The 22606-nt window shown below is 42.5% G+C and overlaps 2 protein-coding genes across 2 annotated transcripts; both read right to left on the bottom strand.

The window, feature by feature from the left end:
- Positions 1-58: 58 nt before the first annotated feature.
- LOC134825405 (fibroin heavy chain-like) lies at positions 59-5044 on the bottom strand. The gene has a single exon (XM_063837582.1). It carries the CDS (start codon positions 5042-5044, stop codon positions 59-61), a length of 4986 nt encoding a protein of 1661 aa, XP_063693652.1.
- A 106-nt stretch (positions 5045-5150) lies between these two features.
- Positions 5151-17397, bottom strand: LOC134825404 (fibroin heavy chain-like). The gene is made up of 5 exons (XM_063837580.1): positions 17369-17397; positions 16963-17105; positions 15431-15571; positions 14188-14356; positions 5151-13842 (listed from the first exon to the last, which is right to left on the bottom strand). The coding sequence occupies exons 1-5, from the start codon at positions 17395-17397 to the stop codon at positions 5151-5153; spliced, it is 9174 nt and encodes a 3057-aa protein (XP_063693650.1).
- Positions 17398-22606: the final 5209 nt, after the last annotated feature.

Genomic DNA, 22606 nt, shown 5'->3' with positions numbered 1-22606 from the left:
CATATTCATCACCAGCAGCACTGATCTTGAATCCTTCGGCTGAATTACCATTGACGAATTATCCATCATCGGTAATCATATCTCCGAAGCCAACTCCACCAGCTGTACCATATTCATCACCAGCAGCACCGATCTTGAATCCTTCGGCAGAAGCACCACTGAAGAATTGATCATTATCGGACATCATATCTTCGAGGCCAACTGCACCAGCTGTAGAGTATGCATCACCAGCTCCATCCTCAGCGAATGTTTCAGCAGAAGCACCTTTGAAGAATTGACCATCATCGGACATCATATCTACGAAGCCAACTCCACCAGCTGTAGCGTATCCATCACCAACTCCATCCTCAGTGAATGATTCTGCAGAAGCACCTTTGAACAATTGACCATCATCGGACATCATATCTCCGAAGCCGACTTCACCAGCTGTAGCGTATCCATCACCAGCTCCATCGTCAGTGAATGTTTCTGCAGAATCACCTTTGAAGAATTGACCATCATCGGACATCATATCTACGAAGCGAACTCCACCAGCTGTAGCGTATCCATCACCAGCTCCATCCTCAGTGAATGATTCTGCAGAAGCACCTTCGAACAATTGACCATCATCGGACATCATATCTTCGAAGCCGACTCCAACGGCTGAAGTGTATCCATCACCAGCTCCATCCTCAGTGAATATTTCAGCAGAAGCACAACTATAGAATTGACCATGATCGGACAACATATCTACGAAGCCAACTCCTCCAGCTGTATCATATTCATCACCAGCAGCACTGATCTTGAATCCTTCGGCTGAATTACCACTGACGAATTGACCATCATCGGTTATCATATCTCCGAAGCCAACTCCACCAGCTGTACCATATTCATCACCAGCAGCACTGATCTTGAATCCTTCGGCTGAATTACCACTGAATAATTGATCATCATCGGTTATCATTTCTCCGAAGCCAACTTCACCAGCTGTACCATATTCATCAGCAGCAGCAATGATCTTGAATCCTTCGGCTGAATTACCATTGACGAATTGACCATCATCGGTAATCATATCTCCGAAGCCAACTCCACCAGCTGTACCATATTCATCACCAGCAGCACTGATCTTGAATCCTTCGGCAGAAGCACCACTGAAGAATTGACCATCATCGGTAATCATATCTTCGAGGCCAACTGCACCAGCTGTAGCGTATCCATCACCAGCTCCATCCTCAGCGAATGTTTCAGCAGAAGCATCTTTGAAGAATTGACCATCATCGGACATCATATCTCCGAAGCCAACTCCACCAGCTGTACCATATTCATCACCAGCAGCACTGATCTTGAATCCTTCGGCTGAATTACCACTGACGAATTGACCATCATCGGTAATCATATCTCCGAAGCCAACTCCACCAGCTGTAACATATTCATCACCAGCAGCACTGATCTTGAATCCTTCGGCAGAAGCACCACTGAAGAATTGATCATCATCGGACATCATATCTTCGAGGCCAACTGCACCAGCTGTACCATATTCATCACCAGCAGCACTGATCTTGAATCCTTTGGCAGAAGCACCACTGAAGAATTGATCATCATCAGGCATCATATCTTCAAAGCCAACTGCACCAGCTGTAGCGTATCCATCACCAGCAGCACTGATCTTGAATCCTTTGGCAGAAGCACCACTGAAGAATTGATCATCATCAGGCATCATATCTTCAAAGCCAACTGCACCAGCTGTAGCGTATCCATCACCAGCAGCACTGATCTTGAATCCTTCGGCTGAATTACCATTGACGAATTGATCATCATCAGGCATCATATCTTCAAAGCCAACTGCACCAGCTGTAGCGTATCCATCACCAGCAGCACTGATATTGAATCCTTCGGCTGAATTACCATTGACGAATTGACCATCATCGGACATCATATCTTCGGAGCTAACTCCACCAGCTGTAGCGTATCCATCACCAGCTCCATCCTCAGCGAATGTTTCAGCAGAAGCATCTTTGAAGAATTGACCATCATCGGACATCATATCTCCGAAGCCAACTCCACCAGCTGTACCATATTCATCACCAGCAGCACTGATCTTGAATCCTTCGGCTGAATTACCACTGACGAATTGACCATCATCGGTAATCATATCTCCGGAGCCAACTCCACCAGCTGTAACATATTCATCACCAGCAGCACTGATCTTGAATCCTTCGGCAGAAGCACCACTGAAGAATTGATCATCATCGGACATCATATCTTCGAGGCCAACTGCACCAGCTGTAGCGTATCCATCACCAGCTCCATCCTCAGCGAATGTTTCAGCAGAAGCACCTTTGAAGAATTGACCATCATCGGACATCATATCTACGAAGCCAACTCCACCAGCTGTAGCGTATCCATCACCAGCTCCATCCTCAGTGAATGATTCTGCAGAAGCACCTTTGAAGAATTGACCATCATTGGACATCAAATCTCCGAAGCCAACTCCACCAGCTGTACCATATTCATCACCAGCAGCACTGATCTTGAATCCTTTGGCAGAAGCACCACTGAAGAATTGATCATCATCAGGCATCATATCTTCAAAGCCAACTGCACCAGCTGTAGCGTATCCATCACCAGCTCCATCCTCAGCGAATGTTTCAGCAGAAGCATCTTTGAAGAATTGACCATCATCGGACATCATATCTCCGAAGCCAACTCCACCAGCTGTACCATATTCATCACCAGCAGCACTGATCTTGAATCCTTCGGCTGAATTACCACTGACGAATTGACCATCATCGGTAATCATATCTCCGAAGCCAACTCCACCAGCTGTAACATATTCATCACCAGCAGCACTGATCTTGAATCCTTCGGCAGAAGCACCACTGAAGAATTGATCATCATCGGACATCATATCTTCGAGGCCAACTGCACCAGCTGTAACGTATCCATCACCAGCTCCATCCTCAGCGAATGTTTCAGCAGAAGCATCTTTGAAGAATTGTCCATCATCGGACATCATATCTCCGAAGCCAACTCCACCAGCTGTACCATATTCATCACCAGCAGCACTGATCTTAAATCCTTCGGCTGAATTACCACTGACGAATTGACCATCATCGGTTATCATATCTCCGAAGCCAACTCCACCAGCTGTAACATATTCATCACCAGCAGCACTGATCTTGAATCCTTCGGCAGAAGCACCACTGAAGAATTGATCATCATCGGACATCATATCTTCGAGGCCAACTACACCAGCTGTAGCGTATCCATCACCAGCTCCATCCTCAGCGAATGTTTCAGCAGAAGCACCTTTGAAGAATTGACCATCATCGGACATCATATTTACGAAGCCAACTCCACCAGCTGTAGCGTATCCATCACCAGCTCCATCCTCAGTGAATGATTCTGCAGAAGCACCTTTGAACAATTGACCATCATCGGACATCATATCTCCGAAGCCGACTTCACCAGCTGTAGCGTATCCATCACCAGCTCCATCGTCAGTGAATGTTTCTGCAGAAGCACCTTTGAAGAATTGACCATCATCGGACATCATATCTACGAAGCGAACTCCACCAGCTGTAGCGTATCCATCACCAGCTCCATCCTCAGTGAATGATTGTGCAGAAGCACCTTCGAACAATTGACCATCATCGGACATCGTATCTTCGAAGCCGACTCCACCGGCTGAAGTGTATCCATCACCAGCTCCATCCTCAGTGAATATTTCAGCAGAAGCACCACTATAGAATTGACCATGATCGGACAACATATCTACAAAGCCAACTCCTCCAGCTGTATCATATTCATCACCAGCAGCACTGATCTTGAATCCTTCGGCTGAATTACCACTGACGAATTGACCATCATCGGTTATCATATCTCCGAAGCCAACTCCACCAGCTGTACCATATTCATCACCAGCAGCACTGATCTTGAATCCTTCGGCTGAATTACCACTGAATAATTGATCATCATCGGTTTTCATTTCTCCGAAGCCAACTTCACCAGCTGTACCATATTCATCAGCAGCAGCAATGATCTTGAATCCTTCGGCTGAATTACCACTGAATAATTGTTCATCATCGGACATCATATCTTCGAAGCCAACTCCACCAGCTGTACCATATTCATCACCAGCAGCACTGATCTTGAATCCTTCAACTGAATTACCACTGAAGAATTGACCATCATCGGTTATCATATCTCCGAAGCCAACTCCACCAGCTGTACCATATTCATCACCAGCAGCACTGATCTTGAATCCTTCGGCAGAAGCACCACTGAATAATTGATCATCATCGGACATCATATCTTTGAAGCCAACTGCACCAGCTGTAGCGTATCCATCACCAGCTCCATCCTCAGCGAATGTTTCAGCTTTAGCACCTTTGAAGAATTGACCATCATCGGACATCATATCTCCGAAGCCAACTCCACCAGCTGTACCATATTCATCACCAGCAGCACTGATCTTGAATCCTTCGGCTGAATTACCATTGACGAATTGACCATCATCGGTAATCATATCTCCGAAGCCAACTCCACCAGCTGTACCATATTCATCACCAGCAGCACTGATCTTGAATCCTTCGGCAGAAGCACCACTGAAGAATTGACCATCATCGGACATCATATCTTCGAAGCCAACTCCACCAGCTGTAGCGTATCCATCACCAGCTCCATCCTCAGTGAATGTTTCAGCAGAAACACCTTTGAAGAATTGACCATCATTGGACATTAAATCTCCGAAGCCAACTCCACCAGCTGTACCATATTCATCACCAGCAGCACTGTTCTTGAATACTTCGGCAGAAGCACCACTGAAGAATTGATCATCATCAGGCATCATATCTTCAAAGCCAACTGCACCAGCTGTAGCGTATCCATCACCAGCTCCATCCTCAACGAATGTTTCAGCAGAAGCACCTTTGAAGAATTGACCATCATCGGACATCATATCTCCGAAGCCAACTCCACCAGCTGTACCATATTCATCACCAGCAGCACTGATCTTGAATCCTTCGGCAGAAGCACCACTGAAGAATTGATCATCATCAGACATCATATCTTCGGAGCTAACTCACCAGCTGTAGCGTATCCATCACCAGCTCCATCCTCAGTGAATGTTTCAGCAGAAACACCTTTAAAGAATTGACCATCATTGGACATCATATCTCCGAAGCCAACTCCACCAGCTGTAGCATATCCATCACCAGCAGCACTGATCTTGAATCCTTTGGCAGAAGCACCTCGAAGAATTGACCATCATCGGACATCATATCTTCGAAGCCGACTGCACCGGCTGTAGCGTATCCATCACCAGCTCCATCCTTAGTGAATATTTCAGCAGAAGCACACTTTGAGAATTGACCATGATCGGACATCATATCTACGAAGCCAACTCCACCAGCTGTATCATATTCATCACCAGCAGCACTGATCTTGAATCCTTCGGCTGAATTACCACTGACGAATTGACTATCATCAGTTATCATATCTCCGAAGCCAACTCCACCAGCTGTACCATATTCATCACCAGCAGCACTGATCTTGAATCCTTCGGCAGAAGCACCACTGAAGAATTGATCATCATCGGACATCATATCTTCGAGGCCAACTGCACCAGCTGTAGCGTATCCATCACCAGCTCCATCCTCAGCGAATGTTTCAGCAGAAGCACCTTTGAAGAATTGACCATCATCGGACATCATATCTACGAAGCGAACTCCACCAGCTGTAGCGTATCCATCACCAGCTCCATCCTCAGTGAATGATTCTGCAGAAGCACCTTTGAACAATTGACCATCATCAGACATCATATCTCCGAAGCCGACTTCACCAGCTGTAGCGTATCCATCACCAGCTCCATCGTCAGTGAATGTTTCTGCAGAAGCACCTTTGAAGAATTGACCATCATCGGACATCATATCTACGAAGCCAACTCCACCAGCTGTAGCGTATCCATCACCAGCTCCATCCTCAGTGAATGATTCTGCAGAAGCACCTTCGAACAATTGACCATCATCGGACATCATATCTTCGAAGCCGACTCCACCGGCTGAAGCGTATCCATCACCAGCTCCATCCTTAGTGAATATTTCAGCAGAAGCACCACTATAGAATTGACCATGATCGGACAACATATCTACGAAGCCAACTCCTCCAGCTGTATCATATTCATCACCAGCAGCACTGATCTTGAATCCTTCGGCTGAATTACCACTGACGAATTGACCATCATCAGTTATCATATCTCCGAAGCCAACTCCACCAGCTGTACCATATTCATCACCAGCAGCACTGATCTTGAATCCTTCGGCTGAATTACCACTGAACAATTGACCATCATCGGACATCATATCTTCGAAGCCAACTCCACCAGCTGTAGCATATCCATCACCAGTTCCATCCTCAGTGAATGTTTCAGCAGAAGCACCTTTGAAGAATTGACCATCATCGTACATCATATCTCCGAAGTCAACTCCACCAGCTGTACCATATTCATTACCAGGAGCACTGATCTTGAATCCTTCGGCTGAATTACCACTGACGAATTGATCATCATCGGACATCATATCTCCGAAGTCGACTCCACTAGCCGTAGCGTATCCATCACCAGCTCCATCCTTAGTGAATGTTTTAGCAGAAGCAACACTAAAGAATTGATTATCATCGGACTTCATTTCTCCGAAGTCAACTCCACCAGCTGTAGCGTATCCATCACCAGCTCCATCCTCAGTGACTGCTTCAGCAGAAGCACCTTTGAACAATTGACCATCATCAGACATCATATCTCCGAAGCCAACTACACCAGCTGTACCATATTCATCAGCAGCAACACTAATCTCGAATCCTTCGGCAGAAGCACCACTGAAAAATTGATCATCATCGGACATCATATCTCCGAAGCTAACTCCACCAGATGTAGTGTATGCATCACCAGCTCCATCCTCAGTGAATGATTCTGCAGAAGCACCTTTGAACAATTGACCATCATCGGACATCATATCTCTGAAGCCAACTTCACCAGCTGTAGCGTTTCCATCACCACCTCCATCTTCAGTGACTGCTTCAGCAGAAGCACCTTTGAACAATTGACCATCATCAGACATCATATCTCCGAAGCCAACTCCACCAACTGTACCATATTCATAAGCAGCAACAATAATCTCGAATCCTTCGGCAGAAGCACCACTGAAGAATTGATCATCATCGGACATCATATCTACGAAGCCAACTTCACCAGCTGTAGCGTATCCATCACCAGCTCCATCGTCAGTGAATGTTTCTGCAGAAGCACCTTTGAAGAATTGACCATCATCGGACATCATATCTACGAAGCCAACTCCACCAGCTGTATCATATTCATCACCAGCAGCTATGATCTTGAATCCATCGGCTGAATTACCACTGAAGAATTGACCATCATCGGACATCATATCTCCGAAGCCAACTCCACCAGCTGTACCATATTCATCACCAGCAGCACTGATCTTGAATCCTTCGGCAGAAGCACCTTTGAAGAATTGACCATCATCGGACATCATATATCCGAAGCCAACTTCACCAGCTGTAGCGTATCCATCACCAGCTCCATCGTCAGTGAATGTTTCTGCAGAAGCACCTTTGAAGAATTGACCATCATCGGACATCATATCTACGAAGCCAACTCCACCAGCTGTAGCGTATCCATCACCAGCTCCATCCTCAGTGACTGCTTCAGCAAAAGCACCTTTGAACAATTGACCATCATCAGACATCATATCTCCGAAGCCAACTCCACCAGCTGTACCATATTCATTAGCAGCAACACTAATCTCAAATCCTTCGGCAGAAGCACCACTGAAGAATTGATCATCATCGGACATCATATCTCCGAAGCTAACTCCACCAGCTGTAGCGTATCCTTCACCAGCTCCATCGTCAGTGAATGTTTCTGCAGAACCACCTTTGAAGAATTGACCATCATCGGACGTCATATCTACGAAGCCAACTTCACCAGCTGTAGCGTATCCATCACCAGCTCCATCGTCAGTGAATGTTTCTGCAGAAGCACCTTTGAAGAATTGACCATCATCGGACATCATATCTACGAAGCCAACTCCACCAGCTGTAGCGTATCCATCACCAGCTCCATCCTCAGTGAATTTTTCAGCAGAAGCACCTTTGAAGAATTGACCATCATCAGACATCATATCTCCGAAGCCAACTCCAACAGCTGTACCATATTCATCACCAGCAGCACTGATATTGAATTCTATAGCTGAATTACCAATGAAGAATTGACCATCATCGGACATCATATCTCCGAAGTCGACTCCACCATCCGTAATATATCCATCGCCAGCTCCATCCTCAGTGAATGTTTCAGCAGAAGCACCACTAAAGAATTGACTATCATCAGACATCATATCTCCGAAGCCAACTCCACCAGCTGTATCATATTCATCACCAGCAGCTCTGATCTTGAATCCTTCGGCTGAATTACCACTGACGAATTGACCATGATCGGACATCATATCTCCGAAGCCAACTCCAGCAGCTGTACCATATTCATCACCAGCAGCACTGATCTTGAATCCTTCGGCAGAAGCACCACTGAAGAATTGATCATCATCGGACTTCATATCTTCTAAGCCAACTCCACCGGCTGTAGCGTATCCATCACCATCTTCATCCTCAGTGAATGTTTCAGCTGAAGCACCACTAAAGAATTGACCATCATCAGACATCATATCTCCGAAGCCAACTCCACCAGCTGAATTGTATTCATCACCAGCTCCATCCTCAGTGAATGTTTCAGCAAAAGCACCACTATAGAATTGACCATGATCAGACATCATATCTCCGAAGCCAACTCCACCAGCTGTATCATATTCATCACCAGCAGCAATGATCTTGAATCCTTCGGCAGAAGCACCACTGAAGAATTGATCATCATCGGACCTCATATCTTCTAAGCCAACTCCACCAGCTGTGTCATATTTATCACCAGCTTCATCCTCAGGGAATGTTTCAGCAGAAGCACCACTTAAGAATTGACCATCATCGGATATCATATCTCCGAAGCCAACTCCACCAGCTGTACCGTATTCAGCACTAGCACCATCCTCAGTGAATGTTTCGGCAGAAGCACCACTGACGAACTGACCATCATCAGACATCATATCTCCGAAGCCAACTCCACCAGCTGTACTGTATTCAGCAATAGCACCATCCTCAGTGAATATTTCTGCAGAAGCACCACTGACGAACTGACCATTATCGGACATCATATCTCCGAAGCCAACTCCACCAGCTGTACTGTATTCAGCACTATCTCCATCCTCAGTGAATGTTTCAGCTGAAGCACCACTGAAGAACTGACCATTATCGGACATCATATCTCCGAAGCCAACTCCACCAGCTGTACCATATTTATCACCAGCTTCATCCTCAGTGAATGTTTCAGCTGAAGCACCACTAAAGAATTGACCATCATCAGACATCATATCTGCGAAGCCAACTGCACCAGCTGTACCGTATTCAGCACTAGCACCATCCTCAATGATTGTTTCAGCTGAAGCACCACTAAAGAATTTACCATCATCAGACATCATATCTGCGAAGCCAACTCCACCAGCTGTACAGTATTCAGCATTAGCACCATCCTCAAAGAACAATTGACTCTCACCGGACATCATATCTCCGAAGCCAACTCCACCAGCTGTACCATATTTATCACCAGCTTCATCCTCAGTGAATGTTTCAGCTGAAGCAAAACTAAAGAATTGACCATCATCTGACATCATATCTGCGAAGCCAACTCCATCAGCTGTACCGTATTCAGCACTAGCACCATCCTCAGTGAATATTTCTGCAGAAGCACCACTGACGAACTGACCATCATCAGACATCATATCTCCGAAGCCAACTCCACCAGCTGTACTGTATTCAGCAATAGCACCATCCTCAGTGAATATTTCTGCAGAAGCACCACTGACGAACTGACCATTATCGGACATCATATCTCCGAAGCCAACTCCACCAGCTGTACTGTATTCAGCACTAGCACCATCCTCAGTGAATATTTTTGCAGAAGCACCACTGACGAACTGACCATCATCAGACATCATATTTCCCAAGCCAACTCCATCAGCTGTACTGTATTCAGCACTAGCACCATCCTCAGTGAATATTTCTGCAGAAGCACCACTGACGAACTGACCATTATCGGACATCATATCTCCGAAACCAACTCCACCAGCTGTACTGTATTCAGCACTAGCACCATCCTCAGTGAATATTTCTGCAGAAGCACCACTGAAGAACTGACCATTATCGGACATCATATCTCCGAAGCCAACTCCACCAGCTGTACCGTATTCAGCACTAGCACCATCCTCAGTGAATATTTCTGCAGAAGCACCACTGACGAACTGACCATCATCAGACATCATATCTCCGAAGCCAACTCCACCAGCTGTACTGTATTCAGCAATAGCACCATCCTCAGTGAATATTTCTGCAGAAGCACCACTGACGAACTGACCATTATCGGACATCATATCTCCGAAGCCAACTCCACCAGCTGTACTGTATTCAGCACTAGCACCATCCTCAGTGAATATTTCTGCAGAAGCACCACTGACGAACTGACCATCATCAGACATCATATTTCCGAAGCCAACTCCATCAGCTGTACTGTATTCAGCACTAGCACCATCCTCAGTGAATATTTCTGCAGAAGCACCACTGACGAACTGACCATTATCAGACATCATATCTCCGAAGCCAACTCCACCAGCTGTACTGTATTCAGCACTAGCACCATCCTCAGTGAATATTTCTGCAGAAGCACCACTGACGAACTGACCATTATCAGACATCATATCTCCGAAGCCAACTCCACCAGCTGTACTGTATTCAGCACTAGCACCATCCTCAGTGAATATTTCTGCAGAAGCACCACTGACGAACTGACTATCATCAGACATCATATTTCCGAAGCCAACTCCATCAGCTGTACTGTATTCAGCACTAGCACCATCCTCAGTGAATATTTCTGCAGAAGCACCACTGACGAACTGACCATTATCGGACATCATATCTCCGAAACCAACTCCACCAGCTGTACTGTATTCAGCACTAGCACCATCCTCAGTGAATATTTCTGCAGAAGCACCACTGACGAACTGACCATCATCGGACATCATATCTCCGAAGCCAACTCCATCAGCTGTACTGTATTCAGCACTAGCACCATCCTCAGTGAATGTTTCAGCTGAAGCACCACTGAAGAACTGACCATTATCGGACATCATATCTCCGAAGCCAACTCCACCAGCTGTACCGTATTCAGCACTAGCACCATCCTCAGTGAATATTTCTGCAGAAGCACCACTGACGAACTGACCATCATCAGACATCATATCTCCGAAGCCAACTCCACCAGCTGTACTGTATTCAGCAATAGCACCATCCTCAGTGAATATTTCTGCAGAAGCACCACTGACGAACTGACCATTATCGGACATCATATCTCCGAAGCCAACTCCACCAGCTGTACTGTATTCAGCACTAGCACCATCCTCAGTGAATATTTCTGCAGAAGCACCACTGACGAACTGACCATCATCAGACATCGTATTTCCGAAGCCAACTCCATCAGCTGTACTGTATTCAGCACTAGCACCATCCTCAGTGAATATTTCTGCAGAAGCACCACTGACGAACTGACCATTATCAGACATCATATCTCCGAAGCCAACTCCACCAGCTGTACTGTATTCAGCACTAGCACCATCCTCAGTGAATATTTCTGCAGAAGCACCACTGACGAACTGACCATCATCGGACATCATATCTCCGAAGCCAACTCCATCAGCTGTACTGTATTCAGCACTAGCACCATCCTCAGTGAATGTTTCAGCTGAAGCACCACTGAAGAACTGACCATTATCGGACATCATATCTCCGAAGCCAACTCCACCAGCTGTACCGTATTCAGCATTAGCACCATCCTCAGTGAATATTTCTGCAGAAGCACCACTGACGAACTGACCATCATCAGACATCATATCTCCGAAGCCAACTCCACCAGCTGTACTGTATTCAGCAATAGCACCATCCTCAGTGAATATTTCTGCAGAAGCACCACTGACGAACTGACCATTATCGGACATCATATCTCCGAAGCCAACTCCACCAGCTGTACTGTATTCAGCACTAGCACCATCCTCAGTGAATATTTCTGCAGAAGCACCACTGACGAACTGACCATCATCAGACATCATATTTCCGAAGCCAACTCCATCAGCTGTACTGTATTCAGCACTAGCACCATCCTCAGTGAATATTTCTGCAGAAGCACCACTGACGAACTGACCATTATCAGACATCATATCTCCGAAGCCAACTCCACCAGCTGTACTGTATTCAGCACTAGCACCATCCTCAGTGAATATTTCTGCAGAAGCACCACTGACGAACTGACCATCATCGGACATCATATCTCCGAAGCCAACTCCATCAGCTGTACTGTATTCAGCACTAGCACCATCCTCAGTGAATGTTTCAGCTGAAGCACCACTGAAGAACTGACCATTATCGGACATCATATCTCCGAAGCCAACTCCACCAGCTGTATCATATTTATCACCAGCTTCATCCTCAGTGAATGTTTCAGCTGAAGCACCACTAAAGAATTGACCATCATCAGACATCATATCTGCGAAGCCAACTCCACCAGCTGTACCGTATTCAGCATTATCACCATCCTCAGTGAATATTTCTGCAGAAGCACCACTGACGAACTGACCATCATCAGACATCTTATCTGCGAAGCCAACTCCACCAGCTGTACTGTTTTCAGCACCAGCACCATCCTCGGTGAATGTTTTAGCAGAAGCACCACTGACGAACTGACCATCATCGGACATCATATCTCCGAAGCCAACTCCATCAGCTGTACTGTATTCAGCACTAGCACCATCCTCAGTGAATGTTTCAGCTGAAGCACCACTGAAGAACTGACCATTATCGGACATCATATTTCCGAAGCCAACTCCACCAGCTGTATCATATTTATCACCAGCTTCATCCTCAGTGAATGTTTCAGCTGAAGCACCACTAAAGAATTGACCATCATCAGACATCATATCTGCGAAGCCAACTCCACCAGCTGTACCGTATTCAGCATTATCACCATCCTCAGTGAATATTTCTGCAGAAGCACCACTGACGAACTGACCATCATCAGACATCTTATCTGCGAAGCCAACTCCACCAGCTGTACTGTTTTCAGCACCAGCACCATCCTCGGTGAATGTTTTAGCAGAAGCACCACTGACGAACTGACCATCATCGGACATCATATCTCCGAAGCCAACTCCACCAGCTGTACTGTATTCAGCACCAGCACCATCCTCAAAGAACAATTGACTCCCACCGGACATCATTTCTCCAAAGCCAACTCCTCTAGCTGTACCATATTCATTACCAGAAACACTGATCTCCAATCCTTCATCTGAATTATCATTAAACAATTGACTATCATTGGAAATCATATCTCCGAAGCCAACTACACCAGGTGTACCATATTCATCACCAGCATCATTAATCTTGAATCCTTTGGCAGAAGCACCATTGAACAATTGATTATCATCGGACATCATATCTACGAAGCCAATTCCGCCAGCTGTACCATATTCATCACCAGCAAGACTGATCTCAAATCCTTCAGCAGAATTACCACTAAAGAATTGACCAGTTTCTCCATCTTTGAATTCCATGGCAGAATCATCATCGTAGAATTTACTGCTATCCGACCTAATTTTTCCTTCGGTTGTGCCGAATTCTACACCAGCTATTTCTTGTGGACTTAGATAATTCTGAAAATTATAAATTTGTTTTGAGATAATATCGTCTATCAGTTTTATTGTATTATCGGTGACATCATTTTCAATATTGTTTATCGGTGTTACTATGGTAACTGAGGAGGGATTGAGGGGTGGTCCAATTGTGTTCTCAGGGCCGAATTTGTTTAAAATCTGTGCATCAAATTCGTCTTTACGATCAGTTCTGTCTTTTATTAGCGGAAAAATATAATCCACTTCTATTTTAGCATCTTTTTGGTTTCTAGAATCATAATCAAGTGAATTGAGCTCATTTCGTTGACCAATAAAATTGAAATCTGTTGATTCATACGACCCACCATTCACTAACATTGTTTCGTAGTCGTTTTCTAAATTTCTCTTGTGTCTGGATTTCTTTACTTCCGTTGTGATTCCTTTGAACACATTGCACTCAGTCTCTGTTATACAGGTGCCCATACAGTTGACAGCGTCCTCATCACAGTCACAGTAATAAGATCCCGCCCTGTTTCGACACGTCCCTGAGGAGGGATTTGTTACTATGGTAACTGAGGAGGGATTTGTTAATTCCCACCTTAGAGTGTCATTACAACGACCAGTATAACCTTTGTGCAATTAGAGTGTCATTACAACGACCAGTATAACCTTTGTGCAATTAGAGTGTCATTACAACGACCAGTATAACCTTTGTGCAATTGTAGTGTTACTATGGTAACATTACCTTATATTGTAGTGTTACTATGGTAACATTACCTTATATTGTAGTGTTACTATGGTAACATTACCTTATATTGTAGTGTTACTATGGTAACATTACCTTATATTGTAGTGTTACTATGGTAAAATTACCTTATATGGTAATACTAATACTAATTCTAATTATATGGTAATACTAATACTAATTCTTGGGTTATTGTTGTGTAGTGAAAGTGATATAGCTGCTCGATGCATTGCTGGGAACAATGCCTTCTATAAGTTCACCAAGATCTGGTCTCAGCAGAATATCTCCGTTACCAGAAAGATAGCAGTATACGAAGCTCAAATTGTATCAATCATCATGTACAATTGCAGTAGTTGGTGTCCTACTGCAAAGTCACTAGAAAAACTAGACATTTGCCATAGAAAACACCTTAGATCATTACTGAACATTGATTGGCCTCATGGAACAATATCCAATGCAAACTTATACCTAAGATGTAACTCAGTAAAGCTATCAGATCGTGTCCCTAAAGCAAGGTGGAAGCTCCTAGGTCATATCTTGCGTAGTGCTGATGACTCCCCCGCTGCATTAGCGTTAAAGTTTGCTGTCACAACAAACTGTAAAGGGCGCGTCGGTGCGCATCGTAAGAATTTGTTCAAGATTATTGTGAATGATTTGACCAGTAGAGGTTTAAAACTTAACTCTTTGAATGATCTTAATAAGCTTAAGATATTAGCCGATGATAGAGTTGCTTGGAGAAACAAATTTTAACTCTAGCTGTCTTGATCTGTACTGATCACCATTTTAGGATGACTTGATTTCTTTTAGGGGTTTTGAATATTTTAATGGTGTAAACAGTTTCTTAATAATAATAATGTTACTATGGTACAATTACCTGTATTGCAAAGCTGTGGATTTTCCGAGCACTCATTTATGTCTCTGCACGTTGTTCCGTCCCATTGGTAACCGGCCCTACACAGGCAGAAATAACTTCCCAGTAGATTTATACAGTGCCCTGTGTGATCAAATCGTAAGGCTGAATTTTGTACATACGTATGTTAGTGTATGTTAGTGTATGTTAGTGTATGTTAGTGTATGTTAGTGTATGTTAGTGTATGTTAGTGTATGTTAGTGTATGTTAGTGTATGTTAGTGTATGTTAGTGTATTTTAGTGTATGTTAGTGTATGTTAGTGTATGTTAGTGTATGTTAGTGTATGTTAGTGTATTGGTAGTGTATGTTAGTGTATGTTAGAGTATGTTAGTGTATGTTAGTGTATGTTAGTGTATGTTAGTGTATGTTAGTGTATGTTAGTGTATGTTAGTGTATGTTAGTGTATGTTAGTGTATGTTAGTGTATGTTAGAGTATGTTAGTGTATGTTAGTGTATGTTAGTGTATGTTAGTGTATTGGTAGTGTATGTTAGTGTATGTTAGTGTATGTTGGTGTATGTTAGTGTATGTTAGTGTATGTTAGTGTATGTTAGTGTATGTTAGTGTATGTTAGTGTATGTTAGTGTATGTTAGTGTATGTTAGTGTATGTTAGTGTATGTTAGTGTATGTTAGTGTATGTTAGTGTATGTTAGTGTATGTTAGTGTATTGGTAGTGTATGTTAGTGTATGTTAGAGTATGTTAGTGTATGTTAGTGTATGTTAGTGTATGTTAGTGTATGTTGGTGTATGTTAGTGTATGTTAGTGTATGTTAGTGTATGTTAGTGTATGTTAGTGTATGTTAGTGTATGTTAGAGTATGTTAGTGTATGTTAGTGTATTGGTAGTGTATGTTAGTGTATGTTAGTGTATGTTAGTGTATCGGTAGTGTATGTTAGTGTATGTTAGAGTATGTTAGTGTATGTTAGTGTATGTTAGTGTATGTTGGTGTATGTTAGTGTATGTTAGTGTATGTTGGTGTATGTTAGTGTATGTTAGTGTATGTTAGAGTATGTTAGTGTATGTTAGTGTATGTTAGTGTATGTTAGTGTATGTTAGTGTATGTTAGTGTATGTTAGTGTGTGTTAGTGTATGCTAATTCATGTTTGAAATACCTTTTCTGCATTTAATACTCGGTCCTATAAAAAGCAATAATGTCCGGCAAATATTGACCTGATAATACATATGAAGTTTTTTAAACCTTTATTGAAGATAATTATCAGTTACGTTTTTCCATTAGTGCAAGGCTGGAACACGCACTCGTTAATGTAGATACAAGACACTTACCGTTAGTGCAAGGCTGGAACACGCACTCGTTAATGTCGATACAAGACACTTACCGTTAGTGCAAGGCTGGAACACGCACTCGTTAATGTCGATACAAGACACTTACCGTTAGTGCAAGGCTGGAACACGCACTCGTTAATGTAGATACAAGACACTTACCGTTAGTGCAAGGCTGGAACACGCACTCGTTAATGTCGATACAAGACACTTACCGTTAGTGCAAGGCTGGAACACGCACTCGTTAATGTCGATACAAGACACTCCGTCAAAGTAATATCCCTGTGCTTTGCAAGCGCATCCATCACTAGTTATATAGGTATTCTCCGGACAAAAACCCTCTGCATTGCTGCATAACCTGAGAAAATTTCGTTTATATATATATATTTTTCTTTCTTATACCTTATTTGGAAGTGATACTATTGTTACATTACCTTATTTGGATGTGTATTTATGGTAAAACTACCTTATATGGTTGTGTTACTATGGTTACATTACCATATAAGGTACTATGGTTTCATTTAACATTACCTTATTTGGTAATGTTACTATACGTGAGAAAATATCAAACAGTAGAAAAGTTTAATATGTATTGGAAAGTAACACACTTTGAATAAATACCTGGTCACTCTTTGTATGTACATACCCATGTTTGAGTGAGTAATATTAATTTTAATATTAAACAAGGATAATAATACTCACGTTAAAAAGAGAAGAAAGATAAGGTAAGTAATAATACTCACATTAAAAAGAGAAGAAAGATAAGGTAAGTAATAATACTCACATTAAAAAGAGAAGAAAGATAAGGTAAGTAATAATACTCACATTAAAAAGAGAAGAAAGATAAGGTAAGTAATAATACTCACGTTAAAAAGAGAAGAAAGATAAGGTAAGTAATAATACTCACGTTAAAAAGAGAAGAAAGATAAGGTAAGTAATAATACTCACGTTAAAAAGAGAAGAAAGATAAGGTAAGTAATAATACTCACGTTAAAAAGAGAAGAAAGATAAGGTAAGTAATAATACTCACGTTAAAAAGAGAAGAAAGATAAGGTAAGTAATAATACTCACGTTAAAAAGAGAAGAAAGATAAGGTAAGTAATAATACTCACGTTAAAAAGAGAAGAAAGATAAGGTAAGTAATAATACTTACGTTAAAAAGAGAAGAAAGATAAGGTAAGTAATAATACTCACGTTAAAAAGAGAAGAAAGATAAGGTAAGTAATAATACTCACGTTAAAAAGAGAAGAAAGATAAGGTAAGTAATAATACTCACGTTAAAAAGAGAAGAAAGATAAGGTAAGTAATAATACTCACGTTAAAAAGAGAAGAAAGATAAGGTAAGTAATAATACTCACGTTAAAAAGAGAAGAAAGATAAGGTAAGTAATAATACTCACGTTAAAAAGAGAAGAAAGATAAGGTAAGTAATAATACTCACGTTAAAAAGAGAAGAAAGATAAAGTAAGTTGGCATCAATACAACTCACTACGACAAATGCCGCTCTTTTTCAGTATTTCTGGTGTTTATTCTGGTCCAGCCAGTAACATTTGTACACTACAGACTGTGGAGGGAAGTTGTTGAATATATTTAGCTGTTTCATATTTGCTATTATATCACGAACTAAACGCACTTTTCCTGGAAAAGTAACGCACGAACCAACTATGGTGGAGACCATACAAATTCCATGTCTCAAAAGAAGTGTCGTGATAGCAATAATTTAAGTATTCAAAGTAAGTAATGACAAACAAATTTATGTAAATAAGGTTAAAAAGAGTAATTCTCACATGTATTTATCTCAGTGGGCTCACAGCTTCATTGGTATGCGTGGTTCACATGTAAAGTGGTGCAGTTAACATACTGTAAACTTTTTTTGCTTTTATTTCTATTACTTTATTCTGGAGAGGCGAAAAAGTCAGTGAACATACGTTTGGGCTTATTTTTCAGTCAAAGCGTGCACAATTGAATGAGTTTTCAAAAACATTGCCAAACTCAAAACATGTTCGATGGTAAAATAAGTGTACATACGAATAAATAATTTATGCAATGTAAGAGAACCAGTAAAAAGGCAATAAAAGTCACAGACCTAGTTTCATTCGAACTTAACCAATCAATTCGGTTCCAAAAATAGTAACACTTGGTATACTTTTTTTATACCACTTTTCTTGAGCGACTGTCTCCGATTTTACTTTTTCATTAGTTTCTTTAGCTACTTCAGTTCAGCAGCACACTAACGTTTCCTTATCAATTTCATTTTCACTGATTATACGTTCATTATTCCGCGTTATTCCCCAACTTGATTGATTGGGAACTGGGTTTTACTACCCCAGTTAATGTTTACTAAAAATAGATATTGAACAGCAATTTAAAATTGTAAATATACATATAAAAGTATGTATAAAGGCTGCACCAGCTGACTAAGAGTAATGAAACAGCGATCTCTGAACAAGATTCGCCTAAAACCAGATTAATCCCTTGAAAACTATACAGTTTTGTATAAGTGAAATAAAATGGTTAGATCCTTCGACAAAAACTAAGCACACAGAAGACAAATACTCATAGAGCTAAACTTTTTGATTTGCTCACAACACGAAAAATATTTAGAAACTCATTTTTGCCTCTCAAGGCTACAAATCTTCCCTTCACGAATGAAGAGTTTTTTGTCCTTCTCAATACCAGCTCTTCTTTTTAGCTCTAGGACAAGTTCTTTACGCTGAGCTCTCTCTTCTGCTGTACGATCTGGAGCTAGGAACACCCTCTTAAATCTCTCTGTTCCACACAGTTTACTCGACTTCTTCAGTATTTGTTGCACAATCGAAGAACTGGAAAAGGAAACTTTAACCGGTCTTGCAGCTGACGGTGATTTTTTGCCGATTCTACAAGCCTCAACTCGGGGTTTCTCTCCCAATGATTCCAATACTTCAGCGACTTTTGTATTGATCTCCTCATTGACCTCCTCGCATAGCCCAAAGACCATGATGTTCCTACCCAACTCCTCCTCCAAAGCAATTTGCTTGGCAACTGATTTAATGGATTCTGTAGAAATCGCAGCTGAGTTCTCGATACTATCGGATTTCACCACATCGCTAAAACTTTGTTTAACTGAACTGACTTCTTTCTGAACACCCTCAAAAAACTCAGTCTTGAGATGTTCGTTAAACTCTATCGCCTTAGAAAGTCCTTCTTTTGCAGATAATAGTTGCTCCTGTAGTTTTATAACTTGGTCCTGCAGCTGTATCATACTAGACTGATACTAACTAACGTGTACCCTCTGATTTATGATCATGTTATGCTGTCTCTCAATGAGCTGCATGGCTTGCAAAAACTTTGCCGCTAAATCCCCCTTGTTACCAATTTTGTTCACGCTCTCATGATTTAGTTCTTGAACACAATCGACTTTACACTGTTTCACGGTATCAAGTAGGAACTTTTGTCCATCGGTCTCTACTAAGTCAAATTTGAAACGTTCTGCTACTGTCGGCATATCGTTGATCAGTTATACACAGTGTACAGTATCCGTAAAACAAGCTGTAGCTGCGAGTATGAGATAGTTGTTGAGATGATAAGCGCTGCTGATAACAGAGGCACAAATTAGCAACGAAATAAAAGCGTGTATAACTGCGTATAACTTTCAAACCCTCTCGAAAGGCCTTAAAGCGTGTCTTGTCTTTACAACTACGACCAATTGTTCAGAGCATTAGGCTGGATAATATCTTATTCTTATAAGGTAGTGTTACTATGGTAAAAGCGTGTATAACTGCGTATAACTTTCAAACCCTCTCGAAAGTCCTTAAAGCGTGTCTTGTCTTTACAACTACGACCAATTGTTCAGAGCATTAGGCTGGATAATATCTTATTCTTATAAGGTAGTGTTACTATGGTAGTGTTACTATGGTTACATGTTGCATACATGTTACATGGTAAGGTCTCCTCCTAGTCGTTGGAGTGGCCTGCATAACACATCGCGTTGGCGGCGTAGCATATGTCTCCACTGTACTCGGTTGGTAGCCAGAGCTTCTGTTGTGTTGTTGTCGATGTTTTCAACACCTGTAAACTTAGCAGCATCTTCAAGTACGCAGGTCTTCCAGTTCTTACGGGGTCTACCCCTGACCTCTTTCCATAATTTGGCTTCCAGTTCAACAGAAACCTCGGTAGTCTAGAGTCTGGCATTCTAACTACATGTCCATACCAACGTAGCCTGGCAGCACTGATGAAAGTCTCGACTGACTTGATGCCAGCCCTCCTAAGAACTTCTTCGTTGGAAACATGGAAGAACCATTTAATCCTAAGGATCCTTCTTAGGGAGGTCTGATGGAAAACCTCGAAGCATTTCATCTGCTTTTTGGTGGTGTTCCAGACTTCAGCTCCATACAACAAGATGGTGAGGACAGCAGCCTTATAGATCCTGATCTTGGTTGGAGTCTTCATAGTTCTGCTATTCCAAATGTTCCAGAGTTGATGAAAGGCGCCATTAGCCTTCTGGATACGGACATGCAGGTCTCTGTCGATTGTCCCATCCCCACTGATAGTTGCACCCAGGTAGACAAAGTTGCTAACCTGCTCAACGGGTTCACCCTCAACCGACAGCTCAATACAGTCATCCTTGATGAAAGGTCGCTGGGAGGCGCACTTGCCTACAGTCATGCTGTGGGTCTTCTTTGCATTTATTCTGAGCCCAGCGTAGGAGCTGTAATGAACTAGTAGATCAGTTGACTCATGTAGGCCTTCCCCACAGTTTAAGCGCAGAGACCCAAACTCGGACGCTAACAGGTCAGAGTATTCTAAACTTAATAAGTTAGTCAAGAAAAGCAGCAAGCTAGACGACAATAACTGGGCAGTTAAAGTGGCTACTGATCTTGAGGAAGCAGCGAGCAAAGGTCAGCAGCGTGAGGTATGGGCAAAGATCAAGAAGATCTCTGGTAAGAACAAGAAGCCTCAAGCATCTTGTGTTCGGGACAAGGACGGCAGGAAGATCACGGATCCCCAACAGCAGAGGGATAGGTGGAAGGAACACTTTACTGAACTTCTGAATCCTCCATTATCAAGTGTCGACCTGCCCGACCTTGATACAGTACCACCCCAACCCCACTTTGACTCTCTCTCTTGTTCGGATGGACCACCCACCAGAGACGAGATTAGTTATTCCCTGACAAAGCTTAAGAACCACAAAAGCCCAAGCGTGGACGGGATAACTAACGAGCAACTGAAGTATGGTGCGAGTGCTCTAGTTGATCAACTAGAGTGTCTATTCAAGAAAGTGTGGGAAGAAGAGACTGTTCCTGAAGATTGGTTAAAGGGTGTGATAATTGTTATTGGGAAGAAAGGAGACACTTCAGTCTGCGGGAACAACAGAGGGATCACTTTAAGGTCTACAGCATCCAAGCTTTTTCAGATGATTCTTCTTAAGCGGTTACATGCTGGTATGGAGTGTCTTCTCAGGGAGAATCAGTGCGGATTCAGACAGAACCGCTCATGTATTGATCAGATTTATTCTCTTCGAACTATTATTCATAACTGTATTGAGTTTAACATTCCTCTTTTCATTAATTTTGTCGATTTCAAGTCAGCGTTCGATTCTATTAGAAGGGACTTTATTTGGTGCAGTATGAGACACTATGGGCTGCCTGAAAAATATATCAGAATATTTCAGTCATTTTTTGGGGGTACTATGAGTGCAGTGAGGGTTAATGGGGAGCTGACAGACTGGTTTGATGTTAACTCAGGCACAGGTCAGGGTGACATTCAAGCACCTCCTGTCTTTAATTTCTGCCTAAACTTTTCTGCATATCTGGCTGAGACCAACAAGACCATCAGTCAAGGCGCAGTGCTGCAGAAGGAGATGAAGACAGTTGAGGAAAAG

Source organism: Bolinopsis microptera, chromosome 13 (assembly GCF_026151205.1).
Source record: "Bolinopsis microptera isolate Bmic1 chromosome 13, MBARI_Bmic_1.0, whole genome shotgun sequence".
NCBI lineage: Eukaryota > Metazoa > Ctenophora > Tentaculata > Lobata > Bolinopsidae > Bolinopsis > Bolinopsis microptera.
Note: the sequence above shows the minus strand (reverse complement) of the source record. Positions and strands in the feature narration are given on the sequence as shown.

Bases quoted from the DNA above. Each gene is read 5' to 3' on its own strand.
- LOC134825404 (XM_063837580.1), bottom strand. From the start codon at position 17,397: ATGGGTATGTACATACAAAGAGTGACCAG. The intron at 17,106-17,368 runs GTATTTATTCAA...AAATTTTCTCAG, and splicing joins TACATACAAAGAGTGACCAG to GTTATGCAGCAATGCAGAGG. The intron at 13,843-14,187 runs GTTAGTGAATGG...GAATTATCTAAG, and splicing joins GAAAACGACTACGAAACAAT to TCCACAAGAAATAGCTGGTG.
- LOC134825405 (XM_063837582.1), bottom strand. From the start codon at position 5,044: ATGTCTGATGATGATCAATTCTTCAGTGGTGCTTCTGCCGAAGGATTC.